General features: G+C 52.4%; 3 protein-coding genes across 3 annotated transcripts; 1 reads left to right on the top strand and 2 right to left on the bottom strand.

The window, feature by feature from the left end:
* Nucleotides 1–44: 44 nt before the first annotated feature.
* Nucleotides 45–4,846, top strand: VMA12 (vacuolar ATPase assembly factor VMA12). The gene is made up of 6 exons (XM_080826962.1): nt 45–262; nt 1,731–1,804; nt 2,133–2,222; nt 2,738–2,780; nt 2,988–3,100; nt 3,442–4,846. Exons 1-6 carry the CDS (start codon nt 52–54, stop codon nt 3,535–3,537), a joined length of 627 nt encoding a protein of 208 aa, XP_080683088.1. The 5' UTR covers nt 45–51; the 3' UTR covers nt 3,538–4,846.
* A 1,836-nt stretch (nt 4,847–6,682) lies between these two features.
* Nucleotides 6,683–8,320, bottom strand: SEBOX (SEBOX homeobox). The gene is made up of 3 exons (XM_080826896.1): nt 8,247–8,320; nt 7,944–8,104; nt 6,683–7,802 (listed from the first exon to the last, which is right to left on the bottom strand). The coding sequence occupies exons 1-3, from the start codon at nt 8,275–8,277 to the stop codon at nt 7,422–7,424; spliced, it is 573 nt and encodes a 190-aa protein (XP_080683022.1). The 5' UTR covers nt 8,278–8,320; the 3' UTR covers nt 6,683–7,421.
* A 1,264-nt stretch (nt 8,321–9,584) lies between these two features.
* Nucleotides 9,585–13,087, bottom strand: VTN (vitronectin). Its single transcript, XM_080825440.1, has 8 exons — nt 12,614–13,087; nt 12,396–12,515; nt 11,999–12,319; nt 11,779–11,918; nt 11,361–11,517; nt 11,006–11,158; nt 10,249–10,593; nt 9,585–10,008 (listed from the first exon to the last, which is right to left on the bottom strand). The coding sequence occupies exons 1-8, from the start codon at nt 12,675–12,677 to the stop codon at nt 9,905–9,907; spliced, it is 1,404 nt and encodes a 467-aa protein (XP_080681566.1). The 5' UTR covers nt 12,678–13,087; the 3' UTR covers nt 9,585–9,904.
* Between the last annotated feature and the right edge of the window lie 253 nt (nt 13,088–13,340).

Below are 13,340 nucleotides of genomic sequence, written 5' to 3'. Positions count from 1 at the left end.
AGATGAACGGAAGTCCCTGCTCGCGGTCACCTGACCCTAGGTCCGCCAGACATGGCGTCTAGCTTGCTGGCCGGTGAGCGACTGGTTCGCGCTTTGGGCCCCGGTGGGGAGCTGGAGCCAGAGCAGCTGCCCCGGAAGCTGCGGGCAGAACTTGAAGCTGCGCTAGGGAAGAAACACAAAGACGGTGATTTTTCCAGTGGTCCCGCGCGCCTGGTTTCCTTCCGACTGATCCGAGATCTGCATCAATATCTGAGAGAGAGTGGTGAGCTGCAGTCTCCAGCCCGGACTCGCCCCCCTTTTTCCAGAGTCTTTTCCTTCCTGACTCTTTTTCCCCCTCTGCCATCGTTATGAGAGGGAAAAAAATCCATCACTCTTCACCCGCGGAACAGTCATCTAGCTAACCCAAGAGTCACCTCATAAACCGTAGGACAACCCGTTCCCTTAACAGCTTCCATGAGGATTTCTTGTGGGTGGCAAAACTTACGTGTGCAGTTTCTGCTCTCTTGAGAGTCTCTTCTTCACTACCAGTCCCCCTTAGGGCCTCCTGACCTTTGAGGAAGTCCAGTTCTAACCCAGTACACCGCACACAAGTTCAATTTTTTCCTTTTAAGCTACATTAGAAAACAACTTAGGATAGTGAGCTTGTCCCGTTTGGGTATTTGGATTTCTTTTCATCTGATAGCGTCTTTCTCCACCCCCCCACCCCACCCCCACATAGAATGATGGAAAACTGTGTTGAAAGACCTGAACTGGGAGTAGCAGCTGAGTTCTGGTCCTAGCTCTGCAGCAAACTCCCCTTGGTGAAGTCGTTTCTCTTCCTTGGGTCTCAGTTCCCCTCACTGTGAGGGGAGGGACTAGGACACACTGGTCTGTAAGGTCTTTTGTCAGAATTAACACAGTCTACCCAGAATTACAAAGGGTAGACTCCTCAACTACTAGAACTATTAGAACTAAAAAATACCTTTCTGGTGGGGTGCCTGGGTGGCTCAGTGGGTTAAGCCTTTGCCTTCGGCTCAGGTCATGATCCTAGGGTCCTGGGATCGAGCCCCCATCCGGCTCTCTGCTCAGTGGGGAGCCTGCTTCCTCCTCTTTCTCTGCCTGCCTCTCTGCCTACTTGTGATCTCTGTCTGACAAATAAATTTTTTTTTAAATACCTTTTTGGGGCGCCTGGGTGGCTTAGTGTGTTGAGCCTCTGCCTTCGGCTCAGGTCATGATCTCAGGGTCCTGGGATCGAGCCCCGCATCGGGCTCTTTGCTCAGCAGGGAGCCTGTTTCCCCCTCTCTCTATGCCTGCCTCTCTGCCTACTTGTAATTTCTCTCTCTGTCAAATAAATAAAATCTTTAAAAAATAAAAATAAAAAGTACCTTAGATGTCATCTAGTACACTGTTCTTTGAGTATTTAGCATCACCGTGACTTAAACCTATTTAGGGCAGTTCTGTTGTGGCCATAGCGTGACTTAATCTGAATGCAAATGTAAGTGGCTTATTGTTAGCTGTGACTTTGGCAAAATAATTGAGAGCTGACACTTAGGTATGCGTATTAGGAGATATTTATGTGGAATTGTCCTCAATTCTTCTCAATTGAAAATGATCTTGGAGATGAATTGAAATAGGGATGACCATGTTTTATTTTGGTAGAAAAAAATAGAAGGGCCAGACCCTTTTCTGATCTTAATCCTTCAGCCTCAATTCTATGCATCATTATGTTTGTAAAAATCTTTTCTTCCCAGGTTCCACACTATACCTTCATGAGCTCCTAGAAGGCAGTGAAATCTATCTCCCAGAGGTGGTGAAGCCTCCCCGGGTATGTGACGGATATATTTGTGAAAGTGGTGTTGGCTGAATTGGACTTACGATACATTCAGATTTATGAATCAACCTCTGGGCTCAAAAATTTGTCTTTTAAATCCTTGAGAGCTGGGATGGGGGAACCAGATATTGTCCTCCCTGCTTGACAGCTTGGAAAACAGATCTGCAAAAAAAAAAAAAACAGTTTCCAAAGCAGTGGAGGCATAACTACTACATGGGTCTCTTGGCACCCTTAGGAGTGCTTTGCCCCCTGAAACCAATCATTGTAACATGGCTTTCTATTAAGCTGGGGATATCCTTCTCATTTGATTTTTCTGCCTCAGAACCCAGAGCTAGTTGCCCGTTTGGAGAAGATTAAGATACAGCTGGCCAATGAGGAATATAAGCGGATCACATACAATGTCACTTGTAAGGTAAGGGCCCGCTCCTCAATACAAGGACTGAGTAGCTTCTGAAAGCAGACCTCTGTGCTGGGAAGAGGTACAGAGGGGGAAAAAACATCGTGGAAGCTTGGTTTTTATATAGTTGGGGTCCACAGAAGCTCTGTGCTGCATACAAACCTAATACAATTCCCAGTTGATTTACTGAGACTCTGGGCTCAGATGGTGACAGATTCTTAAAAGTTGGAGAGGTGAAGATAAGCCTTGGAGCCTTTCTTCTGATAGGGCTCCCTATTGTTCTGTGGCGTGCTCCCACCCTGGAGCAAGAGAGAAGTAGATGGGTACTGGGAACCTATGTCCTTTTTCTGAAATACTTGATCTGTGGTTCAGGAAAAAATCCACCTGGTTCTGACAACAGAATCCATGGAGAAGGCAGACTTAATATGTTGGGAAATAAAGAGAGCAGAGCCCAGACTGACAAATAGTTACTCTCTGGGCTGCCTCTGAGCTGCTTCCATTTGGAATCATTTGTGTTTCCTTTTTCCCAGGATTCAAGACATGGTGGGACTCTTAGTGAACTGGGAAAGCAAGGTGAGGTGCTGGGAAATCACACTGCTGGAGCCTGGGACGGGTTGGTCATGGCACTTCTTCCCACCCCAGCACTCTGGGTTTAAGCCTGAGCTATTCAGGCTTGCCGTTTGAAGGAAACCCAGTTGATGGGGGGAGGCACCCCAGAGATAAGAGGGCCTTGTGGAGGATGCTGACATAAATGTTTCTTCCCTGGATTCTTCCCCAAAGTGAGATCAGTGAAAGCTCTGGTCATCACCATCTTCAACTTTATTGTCACGGTGGCAGCTGCCTTCGTCTGTACTTACCTTGGAAGCCAGTACATCTTCACAGAAATGGCCTCAGTAAGTAAGCACTGGGCAGGGCAGGGTATCCCAGGAGGGAGCGTTGGTGGGAGAGAGAGGATGTATGTGAAGGTGCCTTGAACAAGTTAGGCATTAGACAAGCATTTATTTAGTAAACAAAAGGAGCATTTGAGCTGTCCAGCAGTCATGGGAGTACATAATAACCTCAAGAGAATCCAGATTCTCTTTTCTTCCCTTCCCCACAACCTGTGGTCTGGGTTTTCCCCCCCTCCCCAACTCCCCCCCCCCCCCGCCGCCCCACCATCTTTACTAGAGGTCCTGGAAGCTGCAGAGCTGGATGCTGGCCTGCATCCCCTAAGCCTGGTTCTTTCTCTCCCCAGCGGGTACTGGCTGCCTTGATCGTGGCTTCTGTGGTGGGCCTGGCCGAGCTTTATGTCATGGTGCGGGCAATGGAAGGCGAGTTGGGAGAGCTTTAACCTGAGGGTTCATCGTCAAAGTCTGGAGCCGGTTTTGGGAGACTCCAAGCTCCCAGCTGCCAATCACTGACTCTCAGTCCACCTGTCAGGCCCTTTGTCTACAGCTCTGGTTAGTCAGAGGGCCAAGCGAAGGCCACTTGCTGTTCGTGCCAGAGCCCCATCCTCTGTCAGTTTCCAGAGGGGCAGTGAAGGAGAGTCAGACAACAACTGAAAAGAACTGGTCTTTCAGTTCCTTCTCCTGAACCCAGCGCCCGTCTGCGTTCTGTAGTCCATCTGGGCCCTCCCAAGGCTGGGTTTTTCCCCATCGGGAGTAAATAGAATCCAGGTCTTCCCAGAAGTGGACCACATTGCCTTGAACTTCCCCAAGTGTACAAATTGATGGTCCCTCTTGATCCACACACCCTTGAGGCAGACCTGTAATTTAGATCAGTAACCTCCAAAACAGAAAGAATTGCCTTTCTAGAAACCAGTTTGTGTCAGAAGAGGAGCTGATCACAGGACATCAAATGAGAGAAAGACAGTTGGTACAGAATGCTGAAATTGGGAGCTAGGCAGCTACCTTTCCAAAATCTTAGTTTCAGTCTTTATTCTCTGCTCACCTTTTTCAGATTTTCTGTATGTTTCTGCCTGTCTCTACCACTCACCAGCCCTCCTTAAACTGCCCACCTTTCCATCACCCTTTGCTCTGCCTCCGAAAATGAAAACAATTCAGATGGCAAAACAGTGTGTCTGCTTTTAGTTGAAAATCTCTTGTGCTGGTGTGCGTTGGTGGCAAGAGTATGCCTACTGTAGATTGTCTCAGCTAATACAGGGAGATGTTCTTTGTAGATAGGGACTGTTTCCAGATTTAACTGTATATGTGGACATGAATAACCATACACGTGAATACATAAACAGCATGTTATGAATATGTATACATATTATTGTATGTAAGCCTAACGGAGGTTATTTTATGTAGATTCTTAAAATGTCGGAGTTTGGGGGAGTGTGGAAAGTAGACTGTAAGTGTGCACAGTTGAATAATTGCTTTACGTGATTACTCTTGGTCTTCATAACAATCCTGGAGGTTGGAAGAGGAAACGGCTTTAGGCCCCTTTTCCCCGAAGACAGAATTGAGACTGAGAGAGATCAGATGACCAGCTGTGGTTCTTCCTCTGTGAAATGGAGCCAAAGACTGCTAAGTGGTGTTGAAGTACCCGTGTAATGTTAAATTTCCAAGAACTTAAATTAGTGGTATACTGATAGAATCTGTGTAAAGGTTCTTAGAAACTGTCAGTAATAGCTTTTTATCCAATAAATATTTATTGTATCCATTGTATTCTTTCTTCAGATCTTGTGACAACACAGAAGCCCAAAGATTGCTTAGTTCTGATCATTGTTCAGAGTCTGTTCGTATTCTTAGTATATGTGCTGTCGAAGCAAGCACAGTTCAGGGTCTGTTCCTAATAGTATGTTCCTTTCCTTTTGTTCACACTGTGAGCTCCTGTGGCCTTTTTTTCCCCCCAGGATACACTTCTCTTCTTAGAAATTATACACTCATGGGGCGCCTGGGTGGCTCAGTCAGTTAAGCGTCCAACTTGTGATTTTGGTTCAGCCCACAATCTCATGGGTTGTGAGATTGAGCCTCGCATTGGGCTCTGAGCTCAGTGGGAAGTCTGCTTGAGTATCTGTCCCTCCCTTTCTGTTTCTCTTTAAAATAAATAAATAAATCGGGGGTGTTTGTTTGTTTGTTTGTTTAAAGAAGGAAAGAAATTACACATTCATTGGTTCAGTAGACATTTGCTTTCCAGGTTTGCTAGTTTCTACTTGATACATAGCGCGTCCCAGCTTCCCCAGATGGTACATGAGAGAGGGAAGGTTTCCTTCCTCTTGTTCCACCACAGATGACTTTGTTGAGAAATCTTAGAATTTCTGTTGTTGGTTGAAAGAAATGTCAGCTGTGAGAAAAAGTGCAGGTGGCATTTTACAACATTTCTAGCAACCCAGACCACTTAAGACTGAGTTTAAAAGCTACAGTGAATGTTTGTGGAGATTCATGGCTATCCTACTTGCGCTGAATTCTGCTAGCCAGGTAGCCTGTGGGCCCACATGGCCTTCAGAGTTCAACCTCCCATCCCCCACCCCAGGTACCTGGATTGGAAGGTTGGAAGGCTTGTAAATGTTAGATGAAGGGCAGGTCCCCTCAAACAGCGTCTGACCCAGAGCGTCTTCTCACACTGAGATTGAGTCATTCCACACACACACCCCTTTCACCAGAATGGGGTCCTTACCTGAACCCAAGCCCCTCCTCCCAAGTTTAACAGGCTTTGTGGCCTCGAACACTTATGGAGTGCTCCTTTATGAGCCATGGTACTGTGCTAGCTGCTGGAAATCAAGAGGTAAAAGACCTAGTTCCTGCCTAGGAAATCTTCACCATGCAAAGTTTTCCATGTGCAGGGACAGAGCTGGAGATAGCAATCAGGTGGCCTGTCCTCTGGGTCTCGTCACAGAGAAGAGAACTCTCTGCTGTCGGCCACTTCCTCCCTCTCTTACCGCCCCCAGTGCGGTCTGGACGTAGGGCTTCCCAGGGCAAAAGGGAGTGCTTGGCAGGAGGCCAGGGGAACAAGAAGTTTGGGGTCTTCCCAGTTTCTCCTCACCTGCCGTATGGAGAGGGAAGGTTGAATTGAGAGCTTTTACAATGCAGCAACCAGATGAAGCCCTTCGCTTAACATTATTGCTTCTCATTCCCCAAAATGGAGAGAAGGCAAGTATTATCACCCCCCATTTTGCAGGCTCAGAAACTTTCAGAGAATTACAAGGTTACATAGCAGAGCCAGGATTTGAATCCAGCCCAGACTGATGGCAAACTCGTGCTTTTCTGGAGCAAAGCAGCTCCAGAAGTAGAGGCAGCTGGAGCGTCCTGGAAGCAGTGGGAGCGGGAGCAGAAGGTGCCAGTCAAGGCTCCCATCTCCCTAGGGTCTGTCAGGCAGAGCCCTAAGCCCTTCAGTTAACTGTCCCTCTACCTAATCCCGCTGGAATCCTGGGGAATGTCCCCCACCCAGGACCTGTGTGGAACCTGGCTCTTTAGGGATTAGGTAATGGAGATACATTTCAAAAGCAAACAGCACTTGTCCCCATTCGTTTGCAGCACACAACAATCCAGATTAAGGTATAGAGTTTGGGTTTTATTTGGAGATTAGTTGGCATTACAGATGATGGTGATATGAAAACCCAGTGTTGCCAGCACGCACTCCCCCACCCCCTACTAAATCTGTCAGGTTGTCTCCACAGCCTCAGGTCACAGGGCAGCCAATCTTATCTTTGTGAAAATTAAATGAACATAAGCCCTGGGCTCCCCTTTCTACTTTATGACTTTAATATCACTTCCTCTTCAGATCCATGGTTCTGATTAATATGTCCAGGTGGTGGTAGGTCAGAAGAGGGGGCCCTGGTTCCCAGCAGCCTGAAATGAATCTCAGTGCTCTCCTCGCCTAACTCACTGGGCAGTTAGCTAGCTAATGGCCTGAAAGTGAGGGCCGGCTGCCCATTCTTTGGAGGGAGGAGGTGTTGTCACCTGGGGTGAGAAGAATTGAGGGTCTGGCCTGGCTCCTGAAAGGTGGAAAACCTGGCCCTTACCTCATCTCTCTGAAGGGACCTCCCGCCATGGCGATGGGCACAGGCTCCAGGAGGGGCAGGGTGCTGGGGAGCAGGAGCCAGGCCCTGGTGACTCTGGGCTGGGCAGGATGATAGTCAGGGGGAGGGATACCTGCACTAACCTTCCTTCTGATAAGAAAACTCCCTTGTGTAAAAGGAGGGGCGAGGGATCCACTTCTGATGTGTTCAGTCCTAAGGGGCAGGGTGGGCTGCGGAGCCAGAGGAGCAATCTCAAAAGTTCTAGACTTCAATTAGGAGTGGTCCAGGTTGGTGACGATGGCAGAGGCGTAGATGAGGTCAGATAAGCTGCCCAATGAGGTCTGGGGAGTGGCTCGCTCTGAAGAAAGGTGGACCCCTGAAGCCCCAGCTGGTCCCCATGGGGCTACAGCTTTAGCCCCTGCCCACCCCTGTCCTGGACCCAAACCAGGAGCTGGGCAGGAAGCATGTCGACCCATTGAGGCACACTGAGGTGTGCTGTTGGAAGGTGGAAGCTGGACTAGTGTTCGGGGCTCCCGGGCCTGCTGGAGGGTGTCCGGAAGAGGACGGGCTCTCTGGGTGTGCTCGGGCCTGGGGCTTAGGCCTCCTGCCTTCCTGTTCTTGATTCTCTTGGCCCTGCGATTCTGGAACCACACCTGATAAGGGAAAAAAGAATCTCTTCTGGCACCAGCTCCCCGCTCCCCCAGCTACAGGGAAAGCAAAACCTGGAGACAGGATACCCAGAGAAAAGGGACTGTGCGAGAGTACCCCCACCCTCAAAGGGGGTCACTGCTCACCTGTATCTTGGCCTCAGGAAGGCAGGTGACCCGAGCCAGGTGCTCGCGCGTGCTGATGTCAGGGTAGGGCCGTGCTGCAAACACCCGCTCCAGCTCCAGCAGCTGCCCCCTGCTGAAGGTGGTCCGCTTTCTCCGGTGGGAACCCAACCCACTGGTGTGGCCTGTGGGCCAGAGTAGGAGTCAAGCCAGGACCCTTTGCAAGAGCCTCCATCCCAGCCTCAAGACCCTCAGCAGACCCTGAAGTCCCTAACCCGCTTCCTCATTTTGACCTTCCCCCAGCCTACCCTTTCCCCAGCAGATCACCTGTTGCGGGTGCATCCACAGGGCTGGCCATGGAGCTGGCAGAGAATGAGGAGCCAGAGGGCCATGCCAAGGCTGTGCCCACACCACACCCCTCCTCCTGGGGTTTTATCCTGCTCAGAGGACCGGCCCCGCCTCCAGGAGGGGAGAGGTTTCCTGTCCAGCTTGAGAGGAGCGGAGCCGTCCCAGAGGAAAGAGGGGAGGGCAGGGGCAATGTTGGGGCTTGTGTGGGTCTGGGGGCGGGAGGCAAAACTTTGGTGGCCCCTGCTCCTTCAGGGCTCATAAAGGAAGCTGGTCCAAGACCCCCTCCTCACACTGCAGACTCCAACAGTCTGGTCTGAAATCCTGTGCTTTGTGGAAATCTTTCCAGGACACCTTCCAGGAGGCAAAAAAAAAAAAAAAAAAATCCCTGTCTCTAGGGCTCCCGGGGCTTCACCAGGTCCTTCTGGAGCCCTCAGTGTGCTGTGCTGGCTGCCTTCAGGGGAGAGCGGGTGGACTCCTGTGCCACAGTGGAAGGCTGGGCAGGATGAAGAGGATGACGGGGACGGCAGGGGAACTACAGCCACCCTGCCCCAGCAGGGCCGGGGAGCAGATGTCACCACCAGCCTGCTCTCAGGTCGGCCTCAGAGATTCATCTGCATTCAGCCGTTTCTCCATGGCCCCTTGAAAGCCCAGCTGGGCTTCTTGGAGTCCAGGAACCTAGAAGCAGAGGAGGTTCCCTGGAAACTATCGAGGAGTTCCAAGGAGATATTTGTTTTTACAGAGTATTCATCCTGTTAAGTCTTCTGAGCCACTTTTCTAAGAGAAGTGGGTGCATTTGAATTTCCTTCTAGCTAGCCCTCCCCCCTCCTGACCTCAGTGACCCACACCCCAGACCCAAGACAGAGGCCTCAAAGAGAGGCTCATCCTAGGGGTGCGTTTGGGGGAGCACAGCAGCCCCCCAGACTAACCACACTGCAGCTCAGGACAGGCAGAAAAGCTAAACCAGAACCCCACTCCCTCCGCTCCTTCTCTCTCCTCCAAAACCCTAGTCAACAACAAGAGGCAAAGCAAGCCCAGGGCTGGGAGGGGCATCGGTTGCTCCCGTCATCATCAGTAGGGTTCAAGTTCCTGCTGATGTTGGTAGGTTGGTAGGGGCTGCTTAGCTCAGGCAGAAGACTAGCACTCATGAGGCCCTCCCCAGCCCAGAGTTTTTGGGGTTCACAGAGAGGGCCTGAGCCCAACACGGACTGGACACAAGGAGGCTCTCCTCCCCCAAGACATCATGACACTCCAGCCTCCCCTCCTTTCCCCAAGCAAATCCGTGTCTCCTGCCTGTCCACCCCGGTCAGGACAGTAGTCTTTTTTTTTTTTTTTTAAGATTTATTTATTTATTTATTTGACACGGGTGGGGGGGGAGGGAGAGAGAGAGAGAGAGATCACAAGTAGACAGAAAGGCAGGCAGAGAGAGGGGGGGAAAGCAGGCTCCCTGCCGAGCAGAGAGCCCGATGCGGGGCTCGATCCCAGGACCCTGAGATCATGACCTGAGCCGAAGGCAGAGGCTTAACCCACTGAGCCACCCAGGTGCCCCAGGACAGTATTAAATTCAGGGTCAGGGGATCTTTATTGGGCCAGGAGGAAAAGGTTGAGGAAGGAATAGTGGAGGGTCCAGCTGTGTGGGCTCAGATTCCTGAGCAGCCCAACCAGTACTGGGCGATGGAGCGTGGGTAAGGAGGGCTCACAGTGTCCACTCGCCGTGTGCGAAGGTTGACTCGGTAGTACTTGTCTGAAAGAGAGGTTAGGAGAGGGTGTGTGAGACCCAGCCCCACCCTGCCCATCCCTGCCCTGAGAAGGAACACGTGGGTGTCTCCTGGAAGGGTAAGTGAACATCCAAAATGCAGCTAAGGACTCCCACCCTGTCTTTCTGGAGTCACTGCCCAAGAGCCATGTTCAGCCCACGGGGGACCAGGGACAGCAGGGAAGACCCAGCTGGAAGAGGAGCTGCAAGGATGGCAGAGGCTCCCACCTTGTGAGAAGAAGTAAACACTTTGGATGGGTTCGCAGGTAGCAGGCACAAGCCAGTCCATGTCGTAGTCATAGTTGTAGGTGCCCAGGCCGCTCTCCTCACTGGAGAACCAGGACAGCCAGGTTGAACGGGATTGTCGGTGGGGGTTCTGGCTGCGGCCTCGGCCACGGTGACGGTTACGGCGTGAACGGTAGCGCTTACGGTTGCGGCGCTTAGACTTGGGCTTCTTGGCCCAGGATCGGGGAGCTGAGCCCGAGATGTAGATGCGGCCGGCCATGGCCGCGTCCACCTGCGTGGGCACACCGGGCCAGTCCTGGCTGATGAACTGGGGCTGTCCAGCACCACCTGTGGTGGGGGATGGGTTAATGAAAGCCCTGGGGGCCTGTAGAGTTCATCTGGTACCCAGCAATAGGCTGTTCCCTTGCCCAAGGACACCACAAGCTCATAGCAGAGCACAGCACCTGGGCCCTCTGACTCCCCGTCCAGTGCTCTTTCTCCTGGCCTTTCTCCACGACAAGCCTCCCCACTTGCCTCAGTCACAGCCCCTCCTCCTGCCGGCCATGCCCTTGGCTGTGCTAGGCAAAGTCCAGTGTGCGGGGTCCAGGTGGACCTCCCCCCAAAGGTCAACAGAAACAAAGTCTGGCCTGAGCAAACAGCTTTTGACCCATTGCTCCACCATCACAGCCCCCTCTGGCTGGCAGTGCCCCGGCCCTCCTGGTCCCAGGAGGAGAAAGTGAGACTTGCCCGCCCTCCATACCGGAAGGTCTGTTCCAGAAGAGAAGCTCGAATAAGGTCTCCCAGCTGTCCCTCTGCAGCAGGGCAAAGTGTTCAAACACAGCAGACAGGGAGCTGCCTTCACACTCCTCCTGACTGGGCTGCTGCTGGAACTCATACTCCCAGTACTGTCCCCCTGAGTGAGGAACCGGGATGGGGGAGGGAGTCCGGGGGTGGGAGGAGATGTGTGAGCAAGGCTGGAAAGCCAGCCCCAAGGCTGCTGAAGATGGGAGCTCCTGGCAGGGGGTGAGCCTAGTTTGACCTTGCCCCTAGAGGAGTGTGAAGGCAAACCGAGACCACCCCACTGCCTGCTCTTTCTTCCACCCCTCCCTTGGTACCCTTGAAGAAGTAGACCCGCTCCCGGCCACTGTAGCTATGAGCAGGGAGAGCCAAGGCTGCATCCACGTTGTCTGGAATGCCCTTGAAGCCTTCAGAGATGTTGCGGGGGAAATCGGGGTCCAGGACACCATCCTCGAAGCGCCAATACTGATTACCCTAAGGGGTAGAGAAGGAGGAGGGAGTTAGGAGGTAGCTGGCTGGGCACAGGCTGAGTCCCCCACCCAAGGTGCAGCCATCCCAATTCTAAGCTTGTCACCTGGGATCTAGAGCCCTGGGTTTCCCTGTCCTCAAAAGCCCCAGTCACGGACCACAGGCTGGGATCCTGCCTTCTTGCCAACCCTAGTCCCGGGCACAGCAGTCCTCCTCCCCTGCCTAGATTACCCTTGACCCTGAACCTCAGCCTCCGGGTCCTGATACCTTGAAGAGATAGGTCTTCCCCTGACAGTTGATGCGGGTGAAGGCAGCATCAATGGGGCCCTCAATGCCCCAGACATCTTGGATAAGCTTGGGGTACCCAGGCCTCACTGCCTCTTCATCCAGCTCATAACAGTACCGCCCTAGAGTGCGGGAGGCTGTGTGAGGGAGGGGAAGCTCCAGGGGCAGACCCCTACCCCCCAAGACGTGCCCCTGGAGTCACCTCGAAAGGCAAAAAGGGAGCCATTCTTGAGGTCAGTGAAGGCATCAAAGGGCTTCCCACTGCATAGCTCCTCCTCTGCTGGGGACTCAGGGATGACTTCAGCCTGTCCCTCAGGCCCTGAAGCCTCTCGTCCAGGTCCCGGAGCCTCATCCTCAGGGCTCAGAATCGGTACCTGGGCGGGAGACTCTTCAGGCTGGGGCTGCAGGCCAGGGCTCAGTGTGGTGCGCTCTGGCTGCGTGAGGACGCTCGCCGAGTTCTCCTCGGGGTAGTCAAAGGCCCCGTACTCATCTTCTGGCAGAGTGAACACGTCCCCACGAGTCACTGCAGGCAGAGTGGGTGGTGGTGAGTGTCCAGCCAAAGAAGGGACCCCAGGCCCACCCAGCCCCTCCACACACACCTTGGGGTTTGCACTCGGCCATGTAGTCCTCACAGCAGCTCTGGTAGTAAGAGCAGAGCTCGTCGCACTGACACTTCCTATCTGCGTTGAAGCCCTCAGTGCAGCGGCCTTTGCAGGACTCTGTGGGGGAGGACGGGTCAGTTGGCATGACCAAGACCAGACCACCCTTGCCCACCTGTCATTGGCCCCAATGGCCACCGGTACCCTCTTTCTTGCACCTTGGTCCGCCAGAACAACCCAAGCCAGCAGGGCGAGCAGCAGCAAAGGCCTTGGGGAAGCCATAGCAGGCCCCTAGCTTCCAGCCTGGTGAACTGGGCTCTGCAGTCCTGGAGGTCTCTGCTGTGGATGCTTGAGAAAGGGAGGGAAAGGTAGGGACTGGGAGGGAGGGAACCAGAGAAGAAGAGCTGCCTTCTCTCCTGTTCTGTTTGCTCAGTCTCTGGCCCAGCCCCCAGTGTCCTGGATCCCAGAGGCTGCTGTAGCCAAGGGTCACATTCCTGGAACTCTGGGCCTGGGAGAACTGTGAATGGGACTCTTGCCAAGCTCAGTGTCCTATCCGAAGGGAAATGGCACAGTGGATCTGGAGGACAGAAGGAAGGCCCACTGTGCCTCTCGCAGGCTGTGTGACTTTGGGCAAATGGTTTTACCTGCCTTGGCTTTCTTTTTGGTCAAGTGAGACTAATTACACTTGCCTCGTGTTGTGTTGGGGGTTACACAAGCTAAAGCAGATGAAATGCCCAGGACCTGGAGTAGCGCCAGCTTCATTCTCCATAAATGGTTATTTATCTGTGATCTGTTTGATCAGGCACATCCCCGACTGAGTGTCTCACCCACCCATTGTGTATTTAGGGCAGGGAAAGGGGGGTTGGAGGAATGCTGCTAAGCACCCTGGGGAAATTTTTTTTATTTAAAAAAAAAAACAGATTTTTCATGTTGAGGTTCAACTCT

This window comes from Martes martes (assembly GCF_963455335.1).
Source record: "Martes martes genome assembly, chromosome: 16".
Lineage (NCBI taxonomy): Eukaryota > Metazoa > Chordata > Mammalia > Carnivora > Mustelidae > Martes > Martes martes.
This window is presented reverse-complemented; position numbering and strand designations above follow the sequence as displayed.

Bases quoted from the DNA above. Each gene is read 5' to 3' on its own strand.
- VMA12 (XM_080826962.1), top strand. From the start codon at position 52: ATGGCGTCTAGCTTGCTGGCCGGTGAGCGACTGGTTCGCGCTTTGGGC. The intron at 263-1,730 runs GTGAGCTGCAGT...TTTTCTTCCCAG, and splicing joins TCAATATCTGAGAGAGAGTG to GTTCCACACTATACCTTCAT. The intron at 2,781-2,987 runs GTGAGGTGCTGG...TCTTCCCCAAAG, and splicing joins TAGTGAACTGGGAAAGCAAG to TGAGATCAGTGAAAGCTCTG.
- VTN (XM_080825440.1), bottom strand. From the start codon at position 12,677: ATGGCTTCCCCAAGGCCTTTGCTGCTGCTCGCCCTGCTGGCTTGGGTT. The intron at 11,518-11,778 runs GTATCAGGACCC...TCTACCCCTTAG, and splicing joins GGAAGACCTATCTCTTCAAG to GGTAATCAGTATTGGCGCTT. The intron at 10,594-11,005 runs GTATGGAGGGCG...CCCCCACCACAG, and splicing joins CTTCTGGAACAGACCTTCCG to GTGGTGCTGGACAGCCCCAG.
- SEBOX (XM_080826896.1), bottom strand. From the start codon at position 8,277: ATGGCCAGCCCTGTGGATGCACCCGCAACAG. The intron at 8,105-8,246 runs GTGATCTGCTGG...TCTGGCCCACAG, and splicing joins TGTGGATGCACCCGCAACAG to GCCACACCAGTGGGTTGGGT. The intron at 7,803-7,943 runs GTGAGCAGTGAC...TTCCCTTATCAG, and splicing joins TTCCTGAGGCCAAGATACAG to GTGTGGTTCCAGAATCGCAG.